This window comes from Manis javanica, chromosome 10, assembly GCF_040802235.1.
Source record: "Manis javanica isolate MJ-LG chromosome 10, MJ_LKY, whole genome shotgun sequence".
Classification (NCBI taxonomy): Eukaryota; Metazoa; Chordata; class Mammalia; order Pholidota; family Manidae; genus Manis; species Manis javanica.
The window spans coordinates 88,826,445-88,840,822 of record NC_133165.1 but is presented as its reverse complement, the minus strand read 5'-3'; the positions used below and the strand labels follow the sequence as shown (position 1 = coordinate 88,840,822).

At 57.7% G+C, this 14,378-nt stretch overlaps 1 protein-coding gene across 4 annotated transcripts; it reads left to right on the top strand.

The window, feature by feature from the left end:
• The first annotated feature begins 707 nt into the window (after nt 1-707).
• CACNB3 (calcium voltage-gated channel auxiliary subunit beta 3) lies at nt 708-14,321 on the top strand. 4 transcript variants are annotated; one of them, XM_073213586.1, is made up of 14 exons: nt 4,760-4,907; nt 5,085-5,238; nt 9,068-9,190; nt 9,412-9,534; nt 9,978-10,093; nt 10,343-10,407; nt 10,618-10,637; nt 10,856-10,936; nt 11,134-11,192; nt 11,365-11,474; nt 11,759-11,910; nt 12,155-12,250; nt 12,376-12,525; nt 12,955-14,321. In XM_073213586.1, the coding sequence occupies exons 2-14, from the start codon at nt 5,194-5,196 to the stop codon at nt 13,267-13,269; spliced, it is 1,455 nt and encodes a 484-aa protein (XP_073069687.1). In that variant the 5' UTR covers nt 4,760-4,907; nt 5,085-5,193; the 3' UTR covers nt 13,270-14,321. The 4 variants fall into 4 exon arrangements, with proteins under 4 accessions (XP_017495537.1, XP_017495522.1, XP_073069687.1 ...); XM_017640048.3 differs by lacking the exons at nt 4,760-4,907; nt 5,085-5,238 and adding an exon at nt 708-728; XM_017640033.3 differs by lacking the exons at nt 4,760-4,907; nt 5,085-5,238 and adding an exon at nt 1,756-1,957.
• Nucleotides 14,322-14,378: the final 57 nt, after the last annotated feature.

Below are 14,378 nucleotides of genomic sequence, written 5' to 3'. Positions count from 1 at the left end.
CACACACGCAACCTCCTTATCTCTTGAATAATTGAAGCTAAGTAACTTGGGGGAAGGTGGTGGGTAGGAGATCCTTGGACCCGTTGGACTAGTCGCAGAGGGAGGGGAGGCGGTGTCCTCCCAAAGCACTTTCCAGGCTGAGGAGGAGCTGGGGGAGACGCGAGGAGAATGGTTTCTTCCCCAATTTAACTCTTCTGGAATGGGGACTAGCAGATGGCCGACTTAACAGCAAGGGGAGAGAAGCCTTCCAAGATCCCCAGGGGATGAGAGGACTGAGAGGAGGGGTTCTGGGAACCCCCAGGGGAGTTAAAAGAAGGGCAGAGCAGGACATGTCAGGACGCCCTCGAACTGAAAGGGGAGAGTTCTAGCTGGTCCCGAGAGGAAGTTGGAGACCCCAGTAATTCAGCTTCAGGGTATGTCCATCCGTGCCAGGGGGCCAGACGCCCCGCCCTCGCCCTCTGGTCCCTGGAATGGAGAAGAGTCCAGCCTAGATGTGTTGGGTGTGTGGAGGGACCAATAAGAGGCTGATCCGCTCGGAAGGGTGCAGGGAGAGAGCTGGTTGGGGCTACACCCCTGCTCCCCTTTCCCCCTCCAGAACTTGGGCTTGTCCTGTTTGACGTGCCCGCCGAAGGGGGCGGGAGGGGGCACTGACCCGAGGAGCAGTCCCGCGACTCTGTACTCCCTGCTGCCCAGGCCAGGCCGGGGCGCCCCTGGAGACCAAGATGGAGGTAGGAGATGTCTAGGGCCCCAGAGAAGCCAAGTGTCTCAAAGGAGCCCCCCGCCCCCGGGGGGTGGGATAGAGTGCAGCCCAGAGTCCCATACTGGGGGCCTGGAGATGGGACCACAGCTCCTGGAAGGAGGAGAGAGGTCCGTCCTAGGCTTCGGTGGGGTTCTGGCTCCGAGCTGAGGCCCCTCTGCTCTGGCCAGGGCAGCGCCTCCTGCTGGTAGGGCCGGACCCCCAGCCGCCGGCCGACAGACTGGACCCCGCGAGCAAGCGGCCACCGACGAGTGGGGCAAGGGGGCGCTGCAGCCGTTGGAGAAGGAGCCGCCTCGCCTCGCCTCGCCTTGCCCTTTGCCTCTGCGGGCTGGGTCTCGCGGGGCCCGAACCCTGGAGAGAGGAGTAACAGTAGAGACTCCCAGGCGCGGGCGCATCCCGGCTGGGCTGAGTGCAGTTGAATCTCCCCGGAGCCGTAGGATCTGGGTCTGGGATGATGGGGCGGGGCGGGGGGGACCTTCTCTTCCCCGGATCCCAGAGGGGGGCGCGTTGACACTGGAGCTAGCGAGCGGCACACGAGCCAGGCTTCCTTTTCGATCCTTTCCTCTGCTGAGGTCGGGGTCGAAGGCGCTGGGACCGCGGCGCCTGCCTTAGTCGGCGCCGCAAGACCGGCCGCGCTCGGCGCAGGGGGCCGGCAGGCAGAGGAACCTTCTGCCTAAAGCTCCGCAGCCCTGCAGCCCTGGAGCTACTCCCGCCCTTCTGCCCGCGGCGCGGGGAGCTTCCGAGTCCCTACCGTTTCTGGGGAGGGAGTTGAGGAAGAAGAAGGGGCGCGGTCGGAGAAGGGAGGCGAAATCTGGGAAAGGAAGGACAGTGGGGGGCACCCAGATAAACCGCGGGGACCGTAGAGAGCAGGTAGTAGAGATGGAAATGGAAAGAGCGGGGCTGAAAGGCGACAGGAGAGGGAGAGATTGACCGACGCGGCGAGAAAGGAAAGAGAGGGAGGAGGGAAAGGGGGGGACGAGGGAAGAGGAAAAGGGGGAGGAACCCGGAGAGAGGGAAGGGAGCCGGCGGCGGAGCCGAGCGGGAGTGGGGCGAGGCCCGGCGTGCGGGCGGGAGCCAGCGTGCAGAGCGGCGGCCGGGTCGTGCTCTCGCCCCGGAGCCCCGGGCCCGGGGGAGGGGGAGAGGCCGCTAGCGCGGTCTATGTCTTTTTCTGACTCCAGTGCAACCTTCCTGCTGAATGAGGTAAATGCGCGGGCCCCTCCCCACTCCAGGCAAGGAAGAAGGCCCATATTTGGGGGAGACTGCAGTGATAGGGAGGGAGACCAAGAAGGTGAGGTTCTGGGTGACTGGGTGGAGAGGCGGGTAAGAAAGGAGGGAACGGCGAGAGCTGCCAATTTCTAAGTACCGGGACTGGGCAGTGGAGCGGAGGATTTCCTGCAGAGAGACAAAAGGGGTTAGAAAAGAGAACGGAGAGAGGAGGGCTCTGCCAAACATCCCTGGTGTCCCTCTCTTGGTTCCCTGGGGGCAGCTAGCAGCTAAAATGTTAGGGGCTTTGGCTTCACCCAGATCTTAAAGACTGCTGGGGAGAAGGACTTCCCAGAGGTCTAGCTCCTGCCTCGGTTTCCCCATTCAATGCTCAGGGATTGGAATCTGCCCAGCTTCCTGGGGGCACTCAGAGGAGAAGCTAAAATGTATTCTGGAGGTTCCCAGTATCTCCAGCTCCCAAACCTGGTTTCCTCCCCTTATGTCCAGCTTCCATACCTTGGGTACCTGCCAGCTGCCACTCTAACAGCACTCTCCTAGAAAGAGGAGGGCAGGAGGAATCCTCTCCTTTAATCATTTTTTAACCTTCAGCTCTCTCCCTTTATGCTCAGTCACAGAAAAAAAAAAAAAGAGGTGGGGAGAGGTGGGGAGAGGCGTTAGGAGCCACATGGATACTGACAGACACATGTCTCATTACAGGACAGGAAGTCACTAGGTTGGCATGAGAACTGGAGCAGGCAGGTGTGAGTGAGGTGAGAAATGGAAGGGCGCATTGAGTAGTAACTCAGAGATAAGGAAAAGTGAGAGAGAGGCTCTGAAGCTCCTGCAAGACCCAGGGGATAGGCCCAGGAATGAGGAACTTGAACCCATCTCCTGGGGGTGGTTGGCATGGCAACTCACGCTAAGTGAGCAGACTTAGACACCATTGTCCCAGATGGGGATGAAGACAACAAGGTGTGTGAGGAAAGAGTGAGGCTGCTGATGGCAGGTTCACTGTTATCTACAGTCCCCAGGCAGGAAGGATCCCAAAAGGAGAGGCCAGGAAAGTAGATTCAAGGACGGGGAGAAAAGCAGATGCCTCAGCAGCTGTCTTCTTCATTAGAATCATCTCTCAGGACAGAGCACCTTGAGGGTTTTATTCTTTCACACCTCAGGCCTCCTTTTTTTACCCTTCTGGAAGGACAGAAAAAATTGAAGAGGCAGAGAATAAAAGAGGAGGATATCAGGTATACTGAGGAACAGAGAGGGCAAAAAAGAAGACCTGGGAACTTCCAATCCAGAAGAATCCAATGTATTACCACCCCCAAGCAGTGCTGGACTCAGGAGTGGGAATGGTGAAAGCGGACTGCCTCCCTAGTAGTAACTGGTCCCCTCAGCCATAGTGGCTCCAACTAAGTCATTTGCCAAAGCCAGCAGGAGGAAGATGCTGGGCAGGGCTAGACCACACTACCCACTGGAGTAGACAGACTCAAGGCGGACTAAAGATAGTCTTAAAATAAGGCTCCTTCTCTTCCTTTTTCTTGCAAGGGAACATAAGTGACGTAGGTGAGAAGCCAGTTGGGTTTGGGTGGTCTTCCTCTCTCTCCCATAGATCTCATCAAACCCTATCAGAGTTTTTGGTTTCCTAAACCCCTTGTAGCCCAGGAAGGTAAAGAGATGAGATTCCTGACTCACCCTCCTGGGTATGAGAAACTGGGAATGGAGGACCGATATCAGAAGCTCTCCAAGTGTAACCCTGTCTGTCTATTTCACATCTCCCTCTGGGTTGGATGGGGGGCTGAGCGCGGGGGTGGGAGGGACAAGTAGGCAATCAAAATTCAAAGGAATAATTTTGCTTAGGAGATGGAAAAAAGGAAGGAGCTCAAATAGGTGGATCTTTGGGAAAGTGTGCTCTGTCTCTTAACTTCAAGTCTCAGGGCTCCTTTGAAGGAGACTGGTGCAGAGTGGAACATGTGGCTCCAAGTAGGACACCAACCACCCCAACCCCATCCTTTTGCTAAGGAGGGAATCTGTCCTTCCACTAGTTGACTCTGGGGAGACCTGCTTTCCAGGCTCCCAACCCCAGTGTGGCCAGAACCCCATCATCTGTCCCAGCCACACAATTCCCCCTCCCTTTAGGCTCAGCTTAAAAAGCCCCTCCCTACCCTAGTTCCCACGGATACCTTGGCACTGCCTGGTACAGTCCTTGGTGAGGAAGTGAGAAAGGGAACCCCCATCCTGGCCAGACTAGGATTAAATCTGCCCGCGCAACAGGTGTAGGGTGGCCAAGCCAACCGCCCCCTCCTTTGCATGGGTTGTACAAGGCCCTTTTACTGCTGGGTCCCAGCCCGAAGGGGCCCGAGCACCTGTTGGGGCAGCGGCTACTTTCATGGTATTGGCTTGGGGTCGCCAAACCTATTCCTTCCCAAACCACTGCGGACCGCCGAGGCCCAGACACACCGCCCTCTCACCTGGGGCCCTTCCCCCCCACCGCTGTCTGATCGCCCCCCCTCCCGCCCCGCATCTTCTGTCTCCCCAGTTTCCTGTCTCTCCCCGTTTCCTCCCTCTGCCTCCGTGCCTCCTTTCTCCCAATTCTGCCTCCCCGTAACTTGCGCCTTGTCCTTCCTCGGCTCGGGTCTCACCCCCTCCCAGTCAACGCGGCCTCCCTCCTCCGCCCCAGCCCTTTGTTTCCCGGCGGAGTATTTCCTGGGTTGCCGAGCGTCTCTGTCTCCGCAGCTCTCCTCGCCCCGCCTCCTCCGAGCCTGGATCCGCCCCGCCCGCAGTCTCTCCTCCCCTTCCTCCCCGCCGCCCCTCTGCCCCATAGGTGCCTGGGGAACCCACCTTCTCCCAAGCTCCGGTCCACCACCCTCTTTCCCGGCCGGGTCTCGGGCTCCCCGGGAGGCCGGCGCCCCCGCCGCCACCCCGCCAGCTCCCGGGGAGGGGGTGTCAGGTGGGCGGGCACTATTGTTGTAGGAGCAGGCGCCAGATTCCTCAGCGGCGCTCGGGGTGGGACCGGCAGGGTTTGGGGGGTAGGGAGAGGGGAAAGCGGTGATTTGAGCTCCGAGCAGCTGGTCTTCACGGCTTGCTCCCTCCTTTGCGCTCTCTCGCTTTCCGCCGCCGCCCGCAGGGCTGCGGGGCTTGGTGGCATCTCCCGGGCGCGGCCCGCTGTCCTCACCCCTGCCTCCGGGCCGCTCCCGCCCCCGGCGCCGCTCGCTTCCCCCCACCCGGACTCCCCCATGTATGACGACTCCTACGTGCCCGGGTTTGAGGACTCGGAGGCGGTGAGTGCCCACGGTGAGGGTGGGGGTGGGGAAGTTAGGGTGACACCTCTTCTTCACTGGACCTTCCCCTACTTCTGGACTTTGAAAAACGCCTCAGTGGCGGGTCAGGGCGCGTAGGGGGGCGTTGCAGGAAAGTGGGGAGATGGATTTTCCTGCCAAGGGCTCCCCAGTAGCCCAGTCCTAGACCAAGGGTCATTAGCTGTATTCAAAGAGGGGGTACTGTGGGGGAAAGCTCAAGCAGGTGGCTCCAAAGCCCAAGACAGAAGGGTAGAGGGCAGAAGGGCTGGAGGTTGAAGGCACAGAGGCTTTAAACAGAGCACACGCAATGTCTGGGGTTCCCACAGGAGGATTTATGGGGTCTGAGCACAACAGCTACTGGAGAAGCTAGGGCTGATGGGGAGAGGGATAGTCCAGACCTCCTGTGCCTCAAGTAAAGGACAGATTTAGGGAGCCTGGGAGAACATCAGAGAATCAGGTCCCAGCCTCCTCAGACAGAAGGATCTCCATTATCCCCTCTGGTGTCCAGTTCCTGAGCATTGCCTTATCTCCTCACCCTGCCTCTGGCCCAGCTTCTCTCCCAGGCTGCAAACCAGGCACCCAGCACAGGGGAACATGGGTGGGCCAGCTGACAGAACCCCATGCATTCCATGCCTCCTGCTGAGGCATCCTCAGAGCGCATGCATCCTGAGCTCTTGCACAGCATGGAGGGCCTGGAGGTGAGGCCAGACAGCTGAGGACCTGGGGATGGAGAGGAAGCTCTTTGCTCAGAGAACCAGGCAACCGATAAATATTTAATTCTCCTTTTTGCTTTTATCTCCTGACCCACTGAGACAAATCAGCTCATTAGGCAGTGATTCCCGGAGCTCAGAGAGCAGGGAGAATGCCTGGAAAGATGGGACAAGGATGGAGAGCAGCTTGTCAGGCCCTCTCTCAAACATCCTTCAAGAAGGCCCTTTAGAAGAGGACCACTAGATGGCTTGGAGGGAGGTCCCTGAGAGGTATGGCGGGTAGAGCGCTCCAGGGTCGAAAGGTGAGTGTTTGAGTCTCCTCCCATCTCTTGCCAGGCCCAGGATAGATGAGTTACAGGTCTCAGAGTAAGCAGCTATGAGTCCTTTTCTGGGACTAGGCTCCTGCTGGGCTCAGTTCCCTATTGAGCCTCTGGGGCTAATTACATTGCAGCTGGAGCAAATGATTTTCAAGGCTCTAGTGGACACCTCTTTCTGAGAGTTGAAGGGACAGCTGGCATGGCCCAGGGTGCCTGAGCTTGAGAACCAACCTCTCTGTGGGGCTGGAGGGCCCTAGAAGTTTCTTCCTATCCTTGGTGAGAAGGCAGGGCTGTCGCAAGGTAAAGACTGACCTGGCGATGATGTTGGGGACAGCCTGCTAACCTGTTGCTCCGCTCCCTCTCCACCCCTCTGTGGTTCCTGGATCACCCTCCCCCACTTCCCTTCTCTTGCCTGGCTCCCTGCTCTCCCTGAGGCCCCCTCTCAAGCAGTGGGAGGGAGATCAGACTCTAAATAAATCCACCGGCTCATCTCCCTCCTCTCCTTCCCCCGTGCCAGGCAAGAGTGGAGCTGCAGCCTGCCCACACACTCACCAGGCAAGGGGGGCACCACCAGGGCACTGTGCCAAATCCCAGCAGCTCCAAAGTACTGAGCCTCTGGCTGTTTTGGCATAAGGGGGGCAGGGGAGAGGCAATACCCCAGAGTATGTCTGGCAGGGCATCCCTGGCCTCCCAAGGTGATACCCCAGCTTGAGAGATAGGTGAGCTCTGAGGACTTGGGAGTAATGAAGAGGGGGTTCCATTCCTAGCATACTCATTAAACATTTAGGGGGAGATCTTGTCATTGCCAACCTAGGGTGAGAGGCCAGGTAACCCACATGCCCCAGGCAGGGACAGTAAGATTACAAAACAGGCTGATAGCCTGGAAAGTAGAGGGTAAAGGTCAGACTCCTCTCCTGGCATAGATCTGGGCATCTGGGCAGCATCTAATGTATCCTTACCAAAGTGAGTGGTCATCTGCCTTGCCTACCGTCTCCTGGCCTGGTGGCCCCTATTCACATCAGACAGCTGCCTCCCACAGAGGTATCTCCTGTGTCTAGAACCCCTAGAAGGAGGTCCCCCCACTCTACTGACAGTGCAAAGGTTCTTTCTGGTGCTCAGCAGCTCTTTATTCCGCTGCCAAGCTGGCCTTTATTTTGTTCGTGTCTCTCTTGAGGAACAGCAGACTCTACTCCTATAAAATGGAAGACTTTGCCCCACTTGAGCTATCTGCATGCCTTTGGTCTACCGCAGACATTGTCTTTAGCTTAGGCTCCAGGGCCTGGGCTGACATCAGTCTGACCAGCCCTCTTGCCCATGGTGAGGCTGGGGCAAAGGGCAGGGCAGACAGCAGCTGGTATGTGAGTTCGTCTTCCCCACTGAGAGGCAGCTGCCTTCTGTAGGCAGTCATGCACATGGGCTTGATGGGAATGCTTCTTGGCCCGAGAACATTCTAAAAGCCCTTCCCTGCACACATGCACATGTATTTTCCCACATGGACCCCTTCTCTAGGCCCATACCTGATCTCTGCTACCTGAACCTCAGAACTGATGGAAGTACCATTTCAGGTCTCTGATCATAAAGACGGCAAACTGAGGCAAAAACAGGATTCCCTTTTCCATAGACTGAAGGGGAAAACCCAGACATCCTGACTTCTATCCTCCTGGGCTGAGGTCCAGTCTCCCTTGCTCATTTATGCACCTCCCTTCTGGCCTTGAAGGTGTGCTCTGCAGCTCTCCTAATGCAGCTTCATCACCCAGAGGCCCTTCCTAGGGCAGGACTCAGAGACTGTCCTGGCTCAGGTTACCAAAGACCCCCTCCCTCCATCCCCAGGGTTCTGCTCCTGGCTGGGTTGCCTGGCACCAACATGGCCTTCCTCCAGGGCTGATATCCCCTTGGGGAAGTAGTGGGGAGAAGTAGGCCAGGTGGTAGGTGTGGCCCAGCCTCCCAGGGCCCAGGGAGATATCTTTGTGTTGCCTGCTCTGTCTGTGTCTTGTTTGCTGCCCACACCTGGCCAGTTGCCCCAGCAGGTGTGAGAGGAAAGAGTTGGGGGTTGGGGAGAGTAGAGAGGAAGTAACTTCCCAAAGTTGACAGCTCTGTGTCCTCCCCTTCACCTTGGAAGGGTAGGGACTGAGGGAGATGAGATCTAAGGGGGGCAGATGGCTATATCCCGACCCTCAGTACCAGTGCCATGCCAGCCAGCATCTCTTGAGTATTCCCAGCTGGCCGTACTCCTGCCAGGCATTTTAAATAACATCCAGGCTGCTTTGCATGCTGATGTGAACAAGAGGGCAGGGTCTCCTGGATTGAGAGTCATCTCAAATGTATCATTTTCATTTCCCTTCCCTCTGTCTCTGAGGACATGGTGGAGGGGAGAAAAGGAAGGAAAGAGGGAAGTGAATGCTCTATTCAAAGCTGCAGTATTAATAGGCTGGTGGGGAGGGGCAGATCTTAGCTCATGTGAATTGGGCCTGTTCTCTTGCAGCCCCAATGGCACTGGAGCCCTTCTCAGACAGATAGCAGGGACTGGGGGGCCCAGCCACCCCTGGGGACACTGAGAGGCTGGAGTTGGGGAGACAGTCACCCAGAGGCCCTTCCTAGGGCAGGACTCAGAGACTGTCCTGGCTCAGGTTACCAAAGACCCCCTCCCTCCATCCCCAGGGTTCTGCTCCTGGCTGGGTTGCCTGGCACCAACATGGCCTTCCTCCAGGGCTGTAGAGTTCAGAGGGTGCCTCTATCCTGCCCTCCACACCAGAGCCCAAGGGTCACAGACTCTCCCTCTGCCAGGGTTCAGCCGACTCATATACCAGCCGCCCATCTCTGGACTCAGACGTCTCCCTGGAGGAGGACCGGGAGAGTGCCCGGCGGGAAGTGGAGAGCCAGGCTCAGCAACAGCTTGAAAGGGCCAAGGTATGGTCTTGCAGGCTGGAGGCCGGCCAAGCCAGTCCTGGGGGAAACCTGCGCTAGGTCCTAAATCTCTAGGGGTCAATGAGCAGAAGTATGTGGATGTGAAAGAATGTGTGTGTGAGATGGGTGGATAACGGGGGCTCCAGTGCCTGCTGCTGGGGTGCTGGAACTGGAAGGGGTGCTCTGAGGCTCCCTTCATTGGCACCAATGACCAAATTCTCCAGCACAAACCTGTGGCATTTGCTGTGAGGACCAATGTCAGCTACTGTGGTGTACTGGACGAAGAGTGCCCGGTCCAGGGCTCTGGAGTCAACTTTGAGGCCAAAGATTTTCTGCACATTAAAGAGGTGACCAGCCCCCTCCCCAGACCCACCAAATGGGAGCTACTAAATTTCTCTTCTCTTGCCCCATTTCCCATGCCTTTTACTTCAGTCCTCAATCTATAAACAATTCCCCAACCTCTTCATTTCTCATCCTTAACACACATCCACATACCCCTAATAGCCAAACCCAATCCCTAGGGTCCTTATCCTTTTGACTCATGGCTTGGGCCTCTCAGTCTCCGTGTGTGTAAAGTGAGCAGTTAGATAAACTGCCTCTTAGGTCCCCAGGACGGCGGCCGTGACGCCTCAGGCTGGAATCTTGGGGGTTTACACCTTGCTGCCCTTCCCTCTGGCGCCTTCTCCTCCTCCTCCCTACCCAGCAGTTCCGAAGGCTTCCCAACTGAGGAGCCCAGCCAAGGCCTGACCGCCTCCTCTCCCCACCCCTCCCCGTTCCGCCCCACCCCCAGAAGTACAGCAACGACTGGTGGATCGGGCGGCTAGTGAAGGAGGGCGGGGACATCGCTTTCATCCCCAGCCCCCAGCGCCTGGAAAGCATCCGGCTCAAGCAGGAGCAGAAGGCCAGGTGAGCCACAGGGCTGCGACCGAACCAACACGCGCCCAAACCTGTGCGTTTACCTGCCGGCGCATCCCCACACCTGCACTCACACCCAACCGATGCACACCTCCACCTCACAGATCCAACAGTGTACACACTGATGCACGCCATGTGAACGCCTCCTTCACTAGCTGAACTGTAGGAAACATACACAATTGTTAAATAATGTGTAGAACATACACACACAGATTTATTGAACATCCTTTCTGCTCTCAGGAGATCTGGGAACCCCTCCAGCCTGAGTGACATTGGCAACCGACGCTCCCCTCCTCCATCTCTAGGTAGCCTCCCCGCAGTCCACCTGTTTTGGGTGGGTGGGTAACTGGGACAGGGGGAGAGCCTCCCCAGATGAACTGTGTGGGAAAGGGTTGGTGGAGGGATCAAAGGAGCTGGGAGAAGCCCAGTTATCTCCCCTGGGGAAGGGAATTCCATCCCCCCCAGGGCCTTTTCCCCCTTCACCAACTTCAATATTTTATTTCCTTTTCCAAAAGCCAAGCAGAAGCAAAAGCAGGTGAGTCAAGGAAGGGACCTGGGCTGGGGGGTTCATGGCTAATAGCTGTGGGGTTCATGGCTAATAGCTGTGGGGACAGGTTTCTGGGCAACCACTGTTGGAGGGGCAGGAGGACAGAGCAGGGAGGGGGCCCAGAACTTCTGAATCTGCCCCACACCAGTCAGGCATTGGGCAGGCCACAGGCCATGACTTTGCCTGACTGTGTGTCTGTTCTGCAGGCGGAACACGTTCCCCCATATGATGTGGTGCCCTCCATGCGGCCTGTGGTGCTGGTGGGACCCTCTCTGAAAGGTTATGAGGTGAGAGAAGGTCCCCGACCCCAGGGTCACCTCTACAGGGCCTGCCTCAGGAAGGCCCAAGGGACAGTGGGAGGCGGTGTTCTCTGCCCCCACAAGGTCTGTGTGTGGAGGGGGTTGCATCCAGGGCTATGCCAAGGATGCTGCCCCTCCCCAAGAGGGCCCTGAGCTCTGTGCCTGCCCCCACCCCTCTCACTCAGGTCACAGACATGATGCAGAAGGCTCTCTTCGACTTCCTCAAACATAGGTTTGATGGCAGGTAGGTTCCTCTGGCGTTGGGTGGCATGAGAACCAGAGAGGTCATTGTCTCCTTCGAGATGCCTGTAGCAAGGCTCCTCTAAAGGAAAAGTTAGTGGGACCTGAGGAAGGAGGGCCCTAGGGTTTAAAATTTAGGTGAGTTGAGACTCCACCCACCCCCTGCCCCCCACCAGGATCTCCATCACCCGTGTCACAGCTGACCTCTCACTGGCAAAGCGATCCGTGCTCAACAATCCTGGCAAGAGGACCATCATCGAGCGTTCCTCGGCCCGCTCCAGCATTGGTGAGAAGTCCCTATGTCCTCCTCTGCCCACCCAGGCGTTAGTGAGAACCTCCCTCCCACCTTTCTCTTCCCCAGAGCCTTGCCTTCCTGCCCAACTCCTTCTCTACCTGCCCCAGGATTGGCAAGAGCCCACCCGTCTCTTCAGTTCCCTGTTCCTCTGCCTGCCCAGGCCTTGATGAATACCCTGTCCCTCCAATTCCTTCCCGTCCGCCATTTGGGAGCTCCACTGGAGTAAAGTGGGTGAGCTGCTGGTGAGCATTGTGGCTCACTAGCTCCCTCCATAGCTGAAGTGCAGAGTGAAATCGAGCGCATATTCGAGCTGGCCAAATCCCTGCAGCTGGTAGTGTTGGATGCTGACACCATCAACCACCCAGCACAGCTGGCCAAGACCTCACTGGCTCCTATCATCGTCTTTGTCAAAGTGTCCTCTCCGAAGGTAAGATGGCAGCGGTGATGCGGGAGGCCCCTAGGGCTGCCCTCCTAGAATGCAGTGCAGCTCTGCTTGGTTCCCGCTCAAGGGCTCGAGTGCCCTGCCCCTCCTGCCCCTTAACACCGTGCTGAGTCATCCTGGCCTGCCGCTGATGCTGTATCACAAGTTGGGGAATGCCCAGTTCCTTCTAAACCCAGGTCTGCCGAGGGCCCCCAGAAACTCCAGGCCTAGCTCCACCCCTTCCCCTCAGGTACTCCAGCGCCTCATCCGCTCCCGGGGGAAGTCACAGATGAAGCACCTGACGGTACAGATGATGGCATATGATAAGCTGGTCCAGTGCCCACCGGTGAGTGCCTGTGTCAGCTACTTCTGTGCCCACTCTTGCTCTTCCAGGGCTAGGGGAGTAATGGAGATGGGTGGGGGCTGCTGCTGAGAGGAAGCCAACATTCCCTCTTGCCCTTCCCTCCCCAGGAGTCATTTGATGTGATTCTGGATGAGAACCAGCTGGAGGATGCCTGTGAGCACCTGGCCGAGTACCTGGAGGTTTATTGGCGGGCCACCCACCATCCAGCCCCTGGCCCTGGCCTTCTGGGCCCTCCCAGTGCCATCCCTAGCCTTCAGGTAACCATTTCCAGTGGGTACAGATGTTCAGGCTAAGCCAGCCAAAGCACTGCCCCCTCCCAGCCCAGAGGATTGTCCTTGGCCTCCACTTTGAAGGCCAAAGGGCTGGGGAACTGAGCTCTGCTCTGCAGAGCTAGGGTAGAAGGGTGAGGGAACTTCTGATGAGAAGGAATTAGTAAGATGGGTAGTCAGACGTTCCCTTGTTAGGGCTCAAAAGAAACAGTCTCCGAACCTTTCTCCCAGTCTGTCTTGGAGGAAGAAGAGCCTGAATTGTGTGGGAGTCAACAGCAGCTCCCGCTTCCCATGCCTGAAGTGGGAGAATGGCCCAGTATGCTTCTTCCTTGCACTATCTCCAGTTCCCCAGAACTGAGAGTGCAGGTGGGAGGAGGTGGGGTCCTGCACTGCCTCACTGAGTTGTTCTGCCCCCAGAACCAGCAGCTGCTGGGGGAGCGTGGCGAGGAGCACTCACCCCTGGAGCGGGACAGCTTGATGCCCTCAGATGAGGCCAGCGAGAGCTCCCGCCAAGCCTGGACAGGATCTTCGCAGCGTAGCTCCCGCCACCTGGAAGAGGACTATGCAGACACCTACCAGGACCTGTACCAGCCTCATCGCCAACACACCTCGGGGCTGCCTAGTGCCAATGGGCACGACCCCCAAGACCGACTCCTAGCCCAGGACTCGGAGCACAACCACAATGACCGGAACTGGCAGCGCAATCGGCCTTGGCCCAAGGATAGCTACTGATAGCCTCCTGCTGCCCTCCCCTAGCAGGCACAGGCACAGCTGGCTGGGCACCCCCTCCAGGCAGGCTGGAGTTAGACTGGCATTGGGCTGACACTAGGCTCAGCCCCCAAAAGCCCCTGCCCAGCCCCAGATCCAGGGCTGCCAGTGCTCCCAAGGTTCCAGGGGAAGCAGGGGGCCCCCTTACCTCCTGGGCACAGTGACCCCCCCCCCAGGCTCCCATTCCAGGTACTAGCTGTGTGTGCTGCACCCCTGGCTTTTTGTCCTCCTGCACAAGAAGCTGCCCCACTGGGCAGTGCCCTCAGGCCAGGATCCCCTTAGCAGGGGCCTTCCCACCAGACTCAGGGAAGGGATGCCCCATCAAAGTGACAAGACGGTAGAGGTGTGGGCAGCATGGCATGAGGAAGCAAGGTCTCTGAGTAGGCACAAGTCCTAACAGTCAAGGGACTCAACGGTTGGGCTTTGGGGTCCAAGGGCCTCCACTCACCTCACTGCCACATATTAGAAGTAAGACAATCAAAGCCCAACAGGGTGGCACTCCCATCCCGTCAGCTGGGGTGGGGCATCCACACACAGGATTGGAGCAGGATAGGCTGGGGCGAAAGGCCTCACAGCTGAAGTTCTTAAGTGAAGGACTCTCCTCACCTGCCAGGTAGTTAAGATCTGACAGGACCAGGGACCAGGAACATGGTCAAGCCAAATGGCAGACAGGAGCCAACTGGGCTTGGGGTTTGGAAAGGGAGGGTACATATAGTAGAGAATGTATGGAACAGTTTGGGGGCCTCCTTGCCCCTCATCCTTTCACTCTTGCATCCCATCATTTCTGTTCTTGGCCCTCATGCCTCCTGGGGGATATGAGCTCCAGACTTTATTCCCTCATAGCTGCTGCTTGTAAAGTTAGGGTTAGATGAGGAGAGATATGACACAGTGGGCAGACCCCAGAGGCCCTGTCTACCGCTAGCCTTGCCTTACGGCTCTAGTATGTGATCTATAGAGCATGTTACACAAGAACCTGTCCCACCTGTCATCACTAATAAACACATGCCATCCCTCGGGCTCCTGTTCTATGTCTGTTGGCTCAGGTAGCCAGGTTCCTCATTGCACGGTCCAAG

Excerpts from the sequence above, each read along its gene's own strand:
- CACNB3 (XM_073213586.1), top strand. The coding sequence starts at position 5,194 with ATGTATGACGACTCCTACGTGCCCGGGTTTGAGGACTCGGAGGCG. Across the intron at positions 9,535-9,977 it reads ATTTTCTGCACATTAAAGAG|AAGTACAGCAACGACTGGTG; the intron begins GTGACCAGCCCC and ends CCCCACCCCCAG. Across the intron at positions 10,094-10,342 it reads AAGCAGGAGCAGAAGGCCAG|GAGATCTGGGAACCCCTCCA; the intron begins GTGAGCCACAGG and ends TTCTGCTCTCAG.